General features: G+C 53.2%; 1 protein-coding gene across 1 annotated transcript; it reads right to left on the bottom strand.

Moving 5' to 3' along the window:
- Positions 1 to 4955: 4955 nt before the first annotated feature.
- GUCA1B (guanylate cyclase activator 1B) lies at positions 4956 to 14417 on the bottom strand (the record flags this gene model as incomplete). The annotated part of the gene is made up of 4 exons (XM_079780620.1): positions 4956 to 5083; positions 5708 to 5828; positions 8020 to 8169; positions 14211 to 14417. 4 exons carry the CDS (start codon positions 14415 to 14417, stop codon positions 4956 to 4958), a joined length of 606 nt encoding a protein of 201 aa, XP_079636746.1.
- Positions 14418 to 15670: the final 1253 nt, after the last annotated feature.

Here is a 15670-nt window from a genome sequence, read left to right as displayed (position 1 = left end):
CAGATGCTTCTGTGTTGGGCGGGAGGGTGTGGTGGTGCTGGTGTCGCCATTGTTGCTTTTATACTAGATAGTCCTCGTCCCGGGTCCGGGCGAGGCCCAGGGCCCCTGGATCCGGGTGAGCCTGGGTCCCGGGTCCGGGCGAGGCCCTGGGCCCCTGGATCCGGGTGAGCCTGGGTCCCGGGTCCGGGCGAGGCCCTGGGCCCCTGGATCCGGGTGAGCCTGGGTCCCGGGTCCGGGCGAGGCCCTGGGCCCCTGGATCCGGGTGAGCCTGGGTCCCGGGTCCGGGCGAGGCCCTGGGCCCCTGGATCCGGGTGAGCCTGGGTCCCGGGTCCGGGCGAGGCCCTGGGCCCCTGGATCCGGGTGAGCCTGGGCCCCGGGTCCGGGCGAGGCCCTGGGCCCCTGGATCCGGGTGAGCCTGGGCCCCGGGTCCGGGCGAGGCCCTGGGCCCCTGGATCCGGGTGAGCCTGGGCCCCGGGTCCGGGGGAGGCCCTGGGCCCCTGGATCCGGGTGAGCCTGGGCCCCGGGTCCGGGGGAGGCCCTGGGCCCCTGGATCCGGGTGAGCCTGGGTCCCGGGTCCGGGGGAGGCCCTGGGCCCCTGGATCCGGGTGAGCCTGGGTCCCGGGTCCGGGGGAGGCCCTGGGCCCCTGGATCCGGGTGAGCCTGGCCCTGGGTCCGGGCGAGGCCCTGGGCCCCTGGATCCGGGTGAGCCTGGGTCCCGGGTCCGGGCGAGGCCCTGGGCCCCTGGATCCGGGTGAGCCTGGGCCCCGGGTCCGGGCGAGGCCCTGGGCCCCTGGATCCGGGTGAGCCTGGGCCCCGGGTCCGGGCGAGGCCCTGGGCCCCTGGATCCGGGTGAGCCTGGCCCCGGGTCCGGGTGAGGCCGTGGGCCCCTGGATCCGGGTGAGCCTGGCCCCGGGTCCGGGTGAGGCCGTGGGCCCCTGGATCCGGGTGAGGCCACGCGACCCTGGGTCTGGGAGAGGCCATGCGCCCCTGGGTCCGGGTGAGGCCATGCGCCCCTGGGTCCGGATGAAGCTGAATCCTGGGTCTGGGCGAGGCTGTGTGCCCCTAGATCCGAGTGAGACTGGATCCCGGGTCCGGGTGAGGCCGTGGGCCCCTGGATCCGGGTGAAGCCGTGCCCCTGGATCCGGCCGAGACCAAACCAGAGGGAGTCGGACCTGCATTACCACCATTTGTCCACCATCCAGAGCTGAGGGGTCAGTGCCGACATGTACTCATAAGGAACTGGTGGACATTGATATTGGGTCTCAAAAGAACTGTTGGACCAGAAAGAAACTCACTACAGACTGATTCATTTGCCTGTCAGCATAACTATTATTGCTCGTCGCACATTCAATTCTTATAAGTATATCTCTAGTGACACATGATTTCGCTCATCTAGGGGAAATGATGAACAACATAGACTGATGAACAAGAACAGAACCAGAAACAAGGAGGCATCGATCGGACTATCGGGCCTCAGAGGGAGGATGGGGAGGGTGGGGGGAGGGGGGAGAGATCAACCAAAGGTCTTGTGTGCATGCATATGAGCCTAACCAATGCTTAAGTTCAACAGAGGGTTGGGGCATCCATGGGGAGGGGGGTGGGATGGGAATGGGGGGATGAGGACAAATATATGACACCTTAATCAATAAAGAAATTTAAAAAAAATAAAAAAAAAAATAAATAAAAACATCAAAAAAAAAAATAATAATATACTAGATAGTCCTCAGAAGGAACTCACGGCTCAGCTCGCCTCTGGGCTGCACGGTGGTAGCACAGAGCCAGGGTGGGGTCCAGACACCTCCCCAGCTCCCCCCCTGAGCTTCTCCAGGCCCACTCTCTAGACATGGAAGCGCCGGGGCTGATCTGGTGGAACCCTCCAGGGCCTGTGGCCGCAGCCTCCATCCGTTGCTGCAAGGAGCCCCAGGACCACTGAGCCGATGCGTGTGCTTTGCATGGATTCGCCCTTCCCATTCAACAAGCATTTATTGAACACCTACTATGTGCTAAGGCTAGATGTTAGATGTGCAGAGAAGAGGAGCCTTCTCATCTTCAAGGAACTCACAGGCTAAGCTCGTTATAATAAAACTAGTGCCCCAGTGCACGAAATTTGTGCACATTAAAAGGCGATTAATTAGAGAAAATATTTTAATATTGCTATTTGCCCTTTCTCTATAATAGAAGTGTCAGAGATGAAAGAAAATTAGTAAAATGTATATGAAAACCTTTCTCCTGTCAGAGTCTGGGGTGCGCAGGGAGACCTAGAGTCAAGTCCCCACCCACCACCTGCACACACTTTGAAAACGCAGGAGACCCAGACCCAGCCAGCCCACCCCCATTGGGTGAGACCCAGACCTGGCTGGCCCCACCCCCGTCAAGTCCCTCTGGGTGGGGGGTGCAGCCTCAGGTCCTCCAGCCTGGTGCCAGGAGGGGGCGTGGCCTAAGTCCCCTGTCAAACCCTGCTAGGTGGGGGGTGCGGCCCGAGGTCCCCTGGCCCGGCGCTGGGGTGAGGGGCATGGCCTGAGGCCTCCCAGCCTGGCGCCGGCGCAGGGGGTGTGGCCTGAGGTCCCTCGCCCCGGCCAGGTGCCATGCAGCCTCAGGTTCCTGATGTTCAGTCGTGATGTTACAGCGTCCTGGCTAATTTGCATATTCCTCTATTATATAGATAGATGTGCTAAGGGAAGCTATGAATGGTCTCCTACAGGGGCACAGGGAACTGTGAGTGAGTGGAACTCAGAGACAGCCTCACAGAGGTGGCCCTTGACTTTGAACATGAAAGAGGAGTTGGGGTTGCATGTGGAGAAGGTGATGTGGGGGGAGGTTGGAGGGTGCATTCTGTGTGATGTGTTTGTGTCGCATGTGGAGGCTGTGTGACATGGGGAGGAGTTTTCTTAGGTGTAAGTTGAGGGTGTCTCTTAGGATTTACATTTTACCAAATTTGAAACAATAAGGGGTCCTCATATCCATTTTTAGGGAGCACCTCCAAGAGCCCCAGTTGGGGGGGGCGGGGACACCTCCTTCAAGAGGTTACAGTGCTACCAAGGAGATGAGGACGGAGTGTTTGGATGAGAGTGCAGATCCCAATCATGACTAAGTGACCGGCCACACGTGCGCGCATTCACACCCGGTGGGAAGGTATGCTTGAGTCGGATGTTGACCAAAAAGTGAAGGAGGGTGAGGTGGTATTATAGAAAGTCCTCGATTACCCAGAGGAAACCCATATTTATTCGGAAGTGACCGTGCAAACCTCCTGCTTCCTTGCTGGCTACCTGGTGGCATGTGGCGCCTGCCGCCTGGTCCCCACAGCTGTGACTCACTGAAGCGGCCGGGCCATCCAATCTCTCTTGCTGCAGTGACACCTGGCATCAGTCGGGAAGGGGGGCAATCTGTTCCGGGTGGGGCATTCTTTGCACACCCCAACTTTAGGAAAACCTGTCCAAGGACCTGGGGAGACAGGCTGAAGCAGTTGTGCCCATTTCTCAAGATGCTCGCTCTTCTGGGCTTTGAGTGTTCACTTCGCTGGGTGTGTGTGGGGGGTGCATGGAGTTAATAAAAACGCAGAGGGAGGGAGAAAAGGGGGAGAGGGGAGTGAAGCCCCTGGCTGCAGAGAGCCCCCCTGGGGGGTGAGAGGGCGCATTTTGCTCACACCCATCCTGCCCATCACTTGGACGCCAGCCAGGGCCTGAGCACGGACATGGAGGGAGGTGAAGGTCAATGCCGGGGCAGCCTGCAAACACAGGGAGCTGGCACTTCTGTTCTCTGGCGGCTGCCTGCTGGGAAATCCTGAAGGTCAGAGCTGGGAGGGTATCTAGACCATTGAATAAGGACGTTCCCCATCGTCACCCACACCCCACCTTCATGATTTGGGGCATATCTGTGTCCCACCTGGATTATTACTTTTTTTTTAATCAACCATTTTTCACCTAAAATTTATTTCTATAGGAGCCTTTATATGAACATCAGACCTATGAAACCACAGGTTCAGCAGGTTGGTTTTATTTCTCATACATCAACATAAAAGCATACCTCTTCAGGGTAAAGCAAGTGTTTTCCCAGGTCTCACTTAAATGGGTAACGCTGGGTGACACTGACCAGGGCCTCGTGCTCTCAGGGGTGCCGCTGGCTCCAGCGGTGGGAGGGGTCTGAGTCGCTCAGCCCCCCATCAACCAGAGCGGCTCCCTTTTCATCTAGTTTCTACATTGGGGTTGTGCACAGAATTTGTGTAACAAAAATAATTCAAATTCCAAAAAAATAATCATCTGAACACTGCTGGTCTGGTCCAGGCCTGCTCACTGTGCAGACCAGGTGACCGAGGTCCGGAGGAGAAGTGGCCGTCGGGGTCACATAGCAGGTCTGACCTAGAACCCAGGTCATCAGGCCCCCAGTTCTCCCCAGAGGCAGGGCAGGCATCTCCATTCGCTAAGGAGACATGCTGGGCTTGTGGTGGGAATCGTGGGAGGTCCATGCTGGGGAGGGCGTTGGAGAGGCGAGTGTGGGGACCAGGGGGAGGGAGGGGAGCAGAAGGGTGGGGTGCAGCGGGGGCTGGGGGAGCAGCACAGCCTGCCTGCCACAGTGTCCCTGCTGACACCCGTGGGGACAACTGGGGAGGAGGTGAGCACCCTCTGTGAACACTCCTCAGGATCCGGGGGACATAACCACCCCCCTCACACACCAGAGGAGTCTTTTCTTCAGACTCAACACCTTCCAGGCCCCGCCTCCTACCAGTCGGCCTCCCACTGCATGTGCGTTCTCATTGTGAGTTTGGCCTGTGGGACCCACCCCTCAGGGTGCCCTGCTTCCAGCTAAGAATCATGTAGGAATTTGTGGGAGCCCCACCATTGCCCAGCCCAGAAGCAGTTGAAGGGGGTAAGCTGAGTGGGCATGAGGGGGCTGAGCCAGGCCCCCACCCCCTGCTCCGGACACCTGCTGAGCCTGGAGTCTGGGAGGGGCCTGTGCACTCAGAACATGGCGCTTCTCCGCCTCTGCTGGGAGATCCAGCCGCCCGGGTTCACGTCCATCTGCAGCATCTTCATCACCCACTGGTCCCGGCGGGCGCCTTCGATGAACTCATTCAGAGACAGCTGGCCTGAGAGAGGGGCGGGGGAGATGGGCATGAGGAAGAAGGGGAGAAACGGGGCAGCGGGGAGGGGAGAGAGGAGAGGAGAGGCCTTCTGGGGGGTGGGGGTGGGGGTGGCTGCAGCTCCCACACAGAGGAGCCTGCAGAGCGGGGCCTAAGCCCAGCGCCTGGGATTCTCCTGGTCCTCCCGGAGCCTTCAGGCTTTCTAAAGGGACTTCTTTGCAAATGAGCTGAAGTGTTCCTGTTGCCCCTGGTGCCCTGGGAATGCTCTGGAGGGCTCTTCTGGGTGTGCTCCCAACAGCTGCCTCCCTGCACAGCCTTGGGCTTTAATTACCCCACTTAGTCCTCTCAGCCATTACCACCCCGTTTCCAGACCAGGCTGAGATCAGTACCATCCGTCTGCCCGTCTGCCCGTCTCCAAAGGCCCGGCCCCCACCAGCCACTTGGTAGGAGTTTTAATGGCTCTCCCAAACGTCAGGAGCTAGAGCCACCCTTTGCTATTTCGTGGTGTCCTCTGCACACCCAGCTCGCAGATGAGGACACCAGCTGTTGAGAGGTAGAGGGGGCTGCCCCAGGTCACATGGCCAGGAAGTGGGGGTGCTACGGGGGGGCCACCACCTCTGCCCCTCTTACCGTCTCCGTTCGTATCCACCAGGAGGAAGATCCTGTCCACGACCTCCTCCGGCGTGAGCAGCTGGCCTTGCTGCCCGGCCTCCCCCTCCACCCTGCAGGCTTTCTTCAGCTTGTAAATCGCCTGTGGAGGAACCCAGAGGCATCGAGGGGGCCCTACAAACTCTGCCCCTCCCCCAACCCAAGTGCCAGCACCCTTTCCCCAGCGCTGCTCCCCAGCTGTGCGCCGAGGGCCACAGGACCCAGGTCCAAACCAACACTGATGTGCCTCAGGGTCCCACTGGCCTACTTGCACCTGGGGATCCTGACCTCACATGCCGCCCCACCCCGATGCCACCTGTGGTTCCATTGTGAACCCCAAAGGCCTCTAATGAGCCCTGGCAGGTGTGGCTCAACTGGCAGGGCAGGCGCATGCCCGGGTTGTGGGTTAGATACCCAGTCCGGGCGTGTGCGGGAGGCAGCAGATCCATGTTTCACTTTCACATCAACGTTTCTCTCTCTCCGTTCCTCTCTCTCTAAAATCAATAAAAGCATGAGGATTAAAAAAAAAACACCAAAAAACCTCCAAAAGCACAAAACACAAGTCTTAAAAAAAAAACAAAAACCCTCTAATGAGGGATGTGGATGGCACTCCGATGATTTCAACATTACTTTATGGAGGAAAATGGAGATTCCGAGAGGAAAAGAGAATCCTATATAATAAAAGGGTAATATGCAAATCGACCGAACAGTGGAATGACCGGTTGCTATGATGCACACTGACCACCAGGGGGCAGATGCTCAATGCAGGAGCTGACCAGGGGGAGCACCACTCAGACACAAGCCGGGCTGACAGCTGGCGAGAGCAGCGGCGGTGGTGGGAGCCTCTCCTGCCTCCACGGCAACGCTAAGGATGTCAGACTGCGGCTTAGGCCTGATCCCAGTGGGACATCCCCCAAGGGCTCCCGGACTGCTAAAGGGTGCAGGCTGGGCTGAGGGACCCCCCCTCCAGTGCACGAATGTTGTGCACCGGGCCTCTAGTTTAGTATATTTATGGGTGTGTGTCTATGTGTGTGAACTGGGATGATGGGAGACACAGGTGTTCAGACTGGAGGGAAAGAACAGGTTTCCCCTGTGTTTCTCCCAGCAAGGCAATGTTTGTGAAGTGAAATGGAGGAGACAGACAACCAATAGGGCCTCCCTTAGTTCTCAGATTGGGTGCCCTCTGAGGACAGAGGTGTCTGGCCGATCCCCAGGGCCCACTGCCCAGCACAGCGCCTGGCACAAAGCAGCCCCCTGACTGACTGGGAGCCTCAGGGGTTACAGCCAGCTCCAATCCATCCCCCCCGCCCGCCCTGGGTAAACTTGGACAAGTACAGAACCTCTGTGAGGGGATTTCTTTTATTTTTTCTTGTTTTTTAAAATGTTTTTCATTGATTTTTAGAGAGAGAAGAAGGGAGAGGCTTAGAGAGATAGAAACAATGATGAGAGAGTAACATCATCCATCGGCTGCCTCCTGCACATCCCCCACTGGGGATCAACCGCACAATCTGGGCATGTGCCCTGACCAGGAATCGAACCAGCAACCTCTTGGTTCCTGGGTTGATGCGCAGCTGCTGAGCCACACCAGCCGGGCTGTGAGGGGGTTCCTTACCTGTAAAATGGACTGACGGTGCCCACCAGCAGCTCTGGGCAGGGACAGCTGGCACCGGTCACGTGTCAGAGTCTGCCCTCCAGTAGGTACTGGCTTCCTTGCTCATTCTCGTTATCTTGTCAAGAACCAACTTTCTTTTGTGCATTTTTTTCTATTTCATTACTTTCTGCTCTTTACTGTATCATTTCCTTTCTCCCACTTTCTTTGGGTTTAATTCACTCTTTTTTCTAATTTCTTGAGATGACTTCTTGGATCATTGACTTTCAGCCTCTCGTTTTCTAATCTATACACTTTAAGGCGATACATGTGTCTGCAAGCCCAGCTTTAGCTGCATTCCACAAGTTTTGTTGTTATTTTTGCATCATTATTCAGTTCACAATAGTGTGTGTGTGAATGTGAGTGTGTGTGTGTGTGAGTGTGTGTGTGTGTGTGTGTGTGTGTATGCACACGTGATTTTTGTGTCTGATTCATGGAGTATTTAGAAGTGTATTGCCTAATTTCCAAGCACATGGGGATTTTTAGTATCTCTTTGTAACTGATTTCCTGCTGAATTCTACTGTGGTCAGGAAGCATGCTGGACGGATTTCGATGCGCAGCCCCAGGGAACCCCGCTCAGCGGCCAGCCCTCCAGCCCAGCGGTGCTGCCGCGCCCGGCTGCCTGGCCCCTGGGGCAGACACTGACCTCCACAATGTCGAGCAGCTCCGGGCGGTCGATGCAGCCGTTGCGGTCCTTGTCATAGATCTTGAAGGTCCACTTCAGCTTGTGCTCCAGGGTGCCCCTCAGCACCAGGTTCAGGGCTGCCACGTACTCCAGGAAGTCGATGGTGTTGTCCTGCGTTGGGAGTGGGAGCTGTGAGCCCTCCTGGTCCACTGCCCACCTCCAGGGCACAGGGGGGCACCCGCTCTGGGCCATCCACTCCCACAAGCCCAGGGCTTTGCCTCGTCCTTGCGATGCGTTTGGCCTCTGCACCTTGGCTCATGCCGTCCTCCACACTGGCACCCGTCCTCTCCATGATCACCCAGCTCTACCTGTCCGTCAAGGCTCAGCTCCACGGTCCCCTCCTCCAGGAAGCCTTCCTGCTCAGACCGCGTCAGCCAGTGATCTCTCCCTCTCTCACACTCACAGCACCTGCTACCTATTCTGTGCAGTTCGGGGCTGACTCCGGCATTGGCACCCAACTGCTTCATAAGTGAGCCTCGCTCCCTAGCTAACGTGTGCTCTGGAAAAAAGGGAGGGGTTACTTTGCTTTTGTTTCTCTTCCATGCCTAGCACACTGCCATTTCTGCAGAGTCAGGGTCTCATAAAAATTTACAAATGCCCTTGCTGGTTTGGCTCAGTGGATAGAGCATCGGCCTGCGGACTAAAGGGTCCCAGGTTCGATTCTGGCCAAGGGCACAAGGCCCGGTTGTGGGCTCAGTCCCCAGTAGGAGGCGTGCGGGAGGCAGCCAGTAGATGATTCTCTCTCATCATTGATGTTTCTATCTCTCTCCCCTTCTCCCTTCCTCTCTGAAATCAATAAAAATATATTTAAAAATATATATATTTATGAAAAAATGTATATATATTTATGAATCAATGACTAAACGATCAACTTAATCTGAATTTGAGACCACGGTAGTTTTGAAAGATTAGAAAGCTGTGCTCACATTGAAAATGTCGTTGCACTTTCATTCACTCAGTCCCCGAGGAAAAGGTGACAGGCTGTGCAGCCCTGCTCACCTGGGCCCACGTGGACTTGACACTGAAGGACAGGCCTGCACCCCACCCCCACCCAGGAAGTGGGGAGACGGAGCTCAGGTGCTAAGGGGCCAGAGGAAGGAGGAGGGCACAGGCCACTTCGGAGGTGACTCTGAGAAGGAAACCGAACTTTCCTCCAGCAGAAATGTGACGGCAACGATTATTCCAACAGCAGTGAGCAAGAGGCTGGGGGACCTGCTGTGACTCGGAGGAGTGTGAGGGGAGAGGTGCTGGTGGAGCCTGCAGTGGGCCAGTGGGCCCGGGTCTCAGGCTGAGCTTCCCGGGGCGTATTTCAGGGCGGGGACCTCACTCTCCAAATCAAACACCTGAGGCGTCAGCTCCCCAGGAGTGTCTCGTTCCCAGGATCGTGTAATCAGAAATGGTGCTGCCGGCCCCGAGCACCTCTCTGGGGCTCACTGGGTCAGGCCACCCGAGTCCCAGCCCCAGACGGGGTGCCTGGGTGAGCAAGAAGTGCAACAGGAGAACACGGCCGAAAATGGGGAAAATAGCAAAAAAGCCTCTGGATAAACCAAGAAGAAAATAAAAGAAGCCTATCTCAACACCTGAAGTGTTTTATTCTGTATCTTTTATATAGTTCCTTCTGGTCACCCTGCTCCCTGCCCACACACACACTGTGTATTTATGTAATTGAGATCAGACTGTAGCTATAGTTTCAGTTCCTGAATTTTTATTTTAAAATGTCCCATGTCTTCAAAATTATTTAAAATCATACCTTTCATTTTCTGAGGTGTCCTGGACACTCCCTCTTTCCGAACGTGGGTGCAATGTTTTACACCACACGATGAACATCTTTGTGCACACGTATTTGTCTAGCATCTCTGGTGGTTTCTTTGGGCTAGATTCTTAGCAGTGGCTGTTTGTCCCCACCCCCCACTCGTCTTTAGTGTACTGTTTTTGTAGGTCTATAGTTTTTTGTTTTTTGGGTTTTTAATTTCCTTAAAAAATTTTAAAATACGTATTTTTAAAAATTGATTTCAGAGAGAGAAAGGGAGAGGGATATAGAAATATCAATGATGAGAGAGAATCACTGATTGGCTGCCTACTACTGGGGATCAAGCCTGAAACCCAAGCATGTGTCCTGACCAGGAATCGAACTGTGACCTCCTGGTTCGTGGGTTGACGCTCAACCACTTGAGCCACACCAGCCAGGCAGTAGGTGTATAGTTTTATGAAATTTTTATCACATACGTAGATATGAGTAACTCTCAACACAAACTCACTTGTTACCTGTTAATAGTCACATTCTTCTCCCAATCGTGACGTCTGGCAAACACTGGTCTGTTTGTTCCCCATCACTATAATAGTTTCACTTTGGAGGACAACAGGGGGGTGGGGGCATGTGTGGGGAGGACTGTGGGCTGGGAATGGGGGGATGAGGACAAATATGTGATACCTTAATCAATAAAGAAATTAAAAATAAAATAAAACATGAAAAATAAATAAATACATAAATAAATATTTCCCTAAAAAAAAAAATAGTTTCACTTTGGGAATGGAATTAGAATCATATAGTATGTAATCCTTCAAGATTGGCTTTTAAATATATATATACTTAAATATATATATATATATACATATATATGTATATATATGTATATATATATATATATATATATATATATAGTATTCATTTCAGAGAGGAAGAGAGAAGGAGAGATAGATATATCAATGATGAGAGAGAAACATTAATGAAACATTAATCGGCTGCCTACTACACGCCCCACACTGGGCATCAAGCCCACAACCCAGGCATGTGCCCTGAATGGAATCAAACCGTGACCTCCTGGTTCATAGGTCGATGCTCAACTACTGACCCGCACCAGCTGGGCTGAAGGCAACTTTTGTTTTCTTATAATTCCAGTTATTTTAATTTTATTTATTATTTTTTTAATCCTCACCCGAGGATATTTTTCCATTGATTTTTAGGGAGAGTGGAAGAGAGAGGGAAGGACAGAGAGAAACATCGATGTGAGAGAAACACATTGACTGGTTGCCTCCTGCACGAGCCCCAACCAGGGCCCAGGCAGGGAAAAGCCTGCAACCAAGGTACATGCCCTTGCCTGGAATCGAACCTGGGACCCTTTAGTCTGCAGGCCGACACTTTATCCACTGACCCAAACCAGCTAGGGCTGAGGGCAACTTTTTATTGCTGAGTAGTATCCATTGCATGTGGGCCCAAAAGAAATGTCTGCCCCCTCCCTTAACTACCTAGAACCGTGGCCGGCAAACTGCAGCTCGCGAGCCACATGCGGCTCTTTGGCCCCTTGAGTGTGGCTCTTCCACAAAATACCACGGCCTGGGTGAGTCTATTTTGAAGAAGTGGTGTTAGAAGAAGTTTAAGTTTAAAAATTTGGCTCTCAAAAAGAAATTTTAATCGTTGTACTGTTGATATTTGGCTCTGTTGACTAATGAGTTTGCCAACCACTGACCTAGAAGAACTGGAATTTAGGGCCTTGTCCATAATTGATTACCAGTGATAACCTCTTCTGAGCTGTCTATACCGCAGGACAAACTGCCATTTCCTGAACATCTGCTCTTCTTATCCTGCAATGACCCTGTGAAGCCCCCAGGCACCTGAGCTCACCCCTAGCTCAGGAGGTCTTGTTCCCGCATTCCCTTCTGTCTCTGAACCTCCCGTGCCTGTGGGGTCTCTGGCTCCCTGTATGTGGGGTTCCTGAGGAGGAATTAAATTTGCTTATTTTCTCTTGCTGATCTGTCTCCTGTCTATTTGACGATTACACTGGCCACTGGACGGTGGGGGGCCTTCCTCCCCCAACCCCTTGCCCCACAAGAGGCATGTTCTAGAGGAGCCCCTTCCAGACAAGTGGTCTCCCCGTGAGGCTACCAGGAACCCCAGGGCCCTTTCTGGGAAGCTTCCGGCTGGGACTAATCTCATCCCTGTGCACCGCCCTCCGCTCGTCAGCCTTAATTACCCCAGAAGCCCAGGATGATGGAAACACCTGTCTACTCAAGAGGCAGGAGCAGAATGACAGGCGTGTGATCTGCTCTGGGATTATCTGCCCCGTTTCTCCCTGAATTGGCTGCACTGGTGACCAGCCCTGACCCCTGTGCTTGTTACATAAGGATCCCAAGTGACATTTGAGCTTCAACCCTTTTCTTCCATTCCAGTGCGTCATCCCTGCGGTCTCCACCACACCCGCTTCTGTCACCCCAGGTTTTTGTTGTTTTTTTAAAAATATATATATTTTATTGATTTTTTACAGAGAGGAAGGGAGAGGGATAGAGAGTTAGAAACATCGATGAGAGAGAAGCATCGATCAGCTGCCTCATGCACGCCCCCTACTGGGGATGTGCCCGCAACCAAGGTACATGCCCTTGACTGGAATTGAACCTGGGACCCTTCAGTCCGAAGGCCGAAGCTCTATCCACTGAGCCAAACCGGTTAGGGCTGTCACCCCATGTTTTAACGTGTGAGCTAGATCTACGAGCTCTTTTGATTTTATTTGCCCCAGAAATCTCAGACCAATTGCCCGGAAATGAGACTCACTGATATAAAGATGGCGCCAGGCTGGGAAGTGGAGTTGGGTGTGGGCAGAGGAAAGAAAAGGCTCAGTCCCTGACGGAGGAACTCACTAGTAGCACACCTCCTAGGAAAGCTCTTCCTGGCAGTGGAATGTCAACGAGAAGGGCTGGTGGAGTTAGAAAACCAACAATGGAAGCCCAACCAGTCGGTGAAAATTTGATGAGCTTCAGGGTGAAAATTTGATGAGCTTCAGGGTATTTGCTTTGTCTTAAGCACCCCCTGTAAGATGCTTACTGATTACAAAGGGAGAACAGGAGCTTGGAGTGGAGCAACCCAGCAGGCACCACATAACTAGATGAAGAAGTCAACAACCCCAGTAAAGGGACAGACCACCGTCACCTGCCCCCTGACATCGTGCACTGAGGACAAATGCCACTTCTGCAACAAGAGCACAACCTGGATCTGAAATGTCAGGGTCTAATAAGACGAAGAAAAGCAGAAGTTAAAGGCTCCAATTAAAGGTAAGGAGACAGGACAAGTAAATGCAATGAGCGATCACCCCCCGCCACCAAAGAAAAAAAGCATTGAAGGGCATTATCGGCACAAATTGACCAAATTTGAATAGAGATTGTTAATTAGATAATAGAATTATATCAGTGCTAAATTTCTTGATTTTAATAACTGAATTAGGTTATTTAAAAGAATGACCTCATTTTTTAGAAGAAACACAGAAATACTTAGGGATAAAGGGTGTAACGTCTCCATCTTTCTCTTAAATTCGAAATCCTATCAAAATAAAAGTTATAAAGAAATTGATGAATGTACATGCTACTTTGTAAGACAAGATGGGGTATAAGGGGCCCGGCTATATTATGCCCAGGGCTAAATAATCTCTTTTGGCCCCTGAATTGTTATACTGAATTTTTAGTTGAATAAGAGGAACAGTGATACATTTAGGATAGTAAGTTTTGTGACATAGGACCTGCTTTTTAAAAAATAATTTTCTCTCTTTATAAAACACAAACTGCCTCCCAGGCAGGCACACTTGTCTGGGAGTTTGGACCCCTGAGTATAGATCTTGGGCAGGTGAATTCACTGCCTTTTGCCCCAGTTTTCTCAGCATTTAATCTGAAGTAACAAACCCCGCTCGTGCCCTCACCGGCTTGCCGCTGACTCAGAAGCTGAGAGGAGGAGCTCTGGGTCTATGTCAATGTGGCTCGTCCCATTTGGGCAGCTCTTTTGCTCCGTATCTTTAGTGACTGGTGGGGGTGGAAGCCAGGTCCTCAGGCTGCAAAGCCCTGGCTATAAACATAGAGGACTGGACAGTGTGCCCCTGCCCAGCCCACCTTCAGCCCCAGGAGTGGAGAGAGGGACAGTCAGATGAAAGTGGAGATGGAGAGAGGGACAGTCAGATAAAGTGGAGATGGAGAGGAGGGAAGAGAAGATGGGAAGGCACAGAATGATCAGAGAGGGAGGAGGAGAGTTTTGGAGAAAGAGTGAGGCAGAAAAGGAGAGAGAGGAAGAGCAGGAGGACTGGGAACTGGGAGCCCCCACGAGGCCGTTCCTTGAGCTCAAGGATGTGAAATGGGCCAAGTGGAATGGCCACCAGTCTCCCCGTCAGGTGCCTTACCCCGTTCTTGTCGAAGGCTCGAAACATGCCCTCTACATACTGGGTGGCCTCCTCATTGCCTGTGACCTTGAAGAAGCGCTTAAACTCGTGCATGAAGAGCGTGCCGCTGGGGCACTCCACCACGAACTTCTTGTACCACTCCTGGAGCTCCGCCACGTCCATCTCGCCGGCCGCCTCCGCCTCCTCCCAGCTGAACTGCTGCCCCATCCTGGCCCCCGGATCGGCAGGGAGCAAGGGCCTGTCTCCTCCCGGCTGCTGCTGGTTGACTCTTAGGTAGGGTCCTCTCCCTCCCTTTCCTGAGCTTAGCCAGCCTCTTCACCATCTCCCGGGCAACTGAACATGATGGGCAGTGGAGGGCAGGCGACAAGGTGGACAGAACCAGGCCAGCTAAGCGTCCTAAGGTCATTAGAAGATTCCCTCGGAAGGTCTGACCTCCAGCCTGCTAAGCTCCCCCAGCCTCACCCCTCCTCTTCATACTGTCAACCGCTCAGCTAAGCCACCAGAAGATTCTGAAGAGGGAGAAGGGGAGGAAACTGAGGGGAGGGTGGAGTGAAGACCAGTTGGGAAGACAGGCTGAGACCCTCCCGTGGCCCACACACGCCTTGTCCCTTTAGCTGGGCACCGAACTGCTCCAGAGAGGCCCATCTTGGGGACAGAGGGGACTCTGAAGTCCACAGGGGAAGCAGGCCAACTCCTAGCCCATAAAATCAAATCCACTGGCGACTTGGGGCTCAGCTCTTCCACACGGTCTAGTGAGAAGCCGCGGCACCTGCAACTTGAAGGGCTCTGGGGGAGCAGCTGTGCCCGAAGCTAACTCAGTCCCCAGCACAACACGGATTGCCCCCTTGAGTCTTGGAAGTTCCCCATTTTCCAGCTTAAAGTACAGATGCTTCCCTCCCACACCCTTCACCCAAGACCTAGAGGCTTTGTGCTTTCTCTCCACGTGAGAAGGATCTGGGAGCGCGGCTTAAGATGTCTCTGAAGTCTCTTACTTTTATACTAAAGGTGTATGCAAATTTGTTTTTGAATCAATTATATATTCCTGCTTATTTTATTTAAAATATATTTTATTGATTTTTTTACAGAGAGGAAAGGAGAGGGATAGAGAGTTTGAAACATCGATGAGAAACTTTGATCCCTTCTGGGGATGTACCCGCAACCAAAGTACAACCAGAATCGAACCTGGGACCCTTCAGTCCGCAGGCCGATGCTCTATCCACTGAGCCAAACCTGTTAGGGCATTCATGCTTATTTTAATGGAATATACAAACGATACCTCCAAGAAATCAGAAAACCTGCAGCACTGATTTTTCTAGCTCTTAGGTGGAGTCATCCCAGTGACTGTCCGTCTTCGGGGCAGCACCGCCTGCCTCCCATCGGGTGCTCACGCCTGAAGTGTCGGTACAGAGGCTCTCTGCCTCCATGAGTCCCTAACCTCTCCGTTGTTCTAACTTCCTCCC

Source organism: Cnephaeus nilssonii (assembly GCF_951640355.1).
Source record: "Cnephaeus nilssonii genome assembly, chromosome: 9".
Classification (NCBI taxonomy): Eukaryota; Metazoa; Chordata; class Mammalia; order Chiroptera; family Vespertilionidae; genus Cnephaeus; species Cnephaeus nilssonii.
Note: the sequence above shows the minus strand (reverse complement) of the source record. Positions and strands in the feature narration are given on the sequence as shown.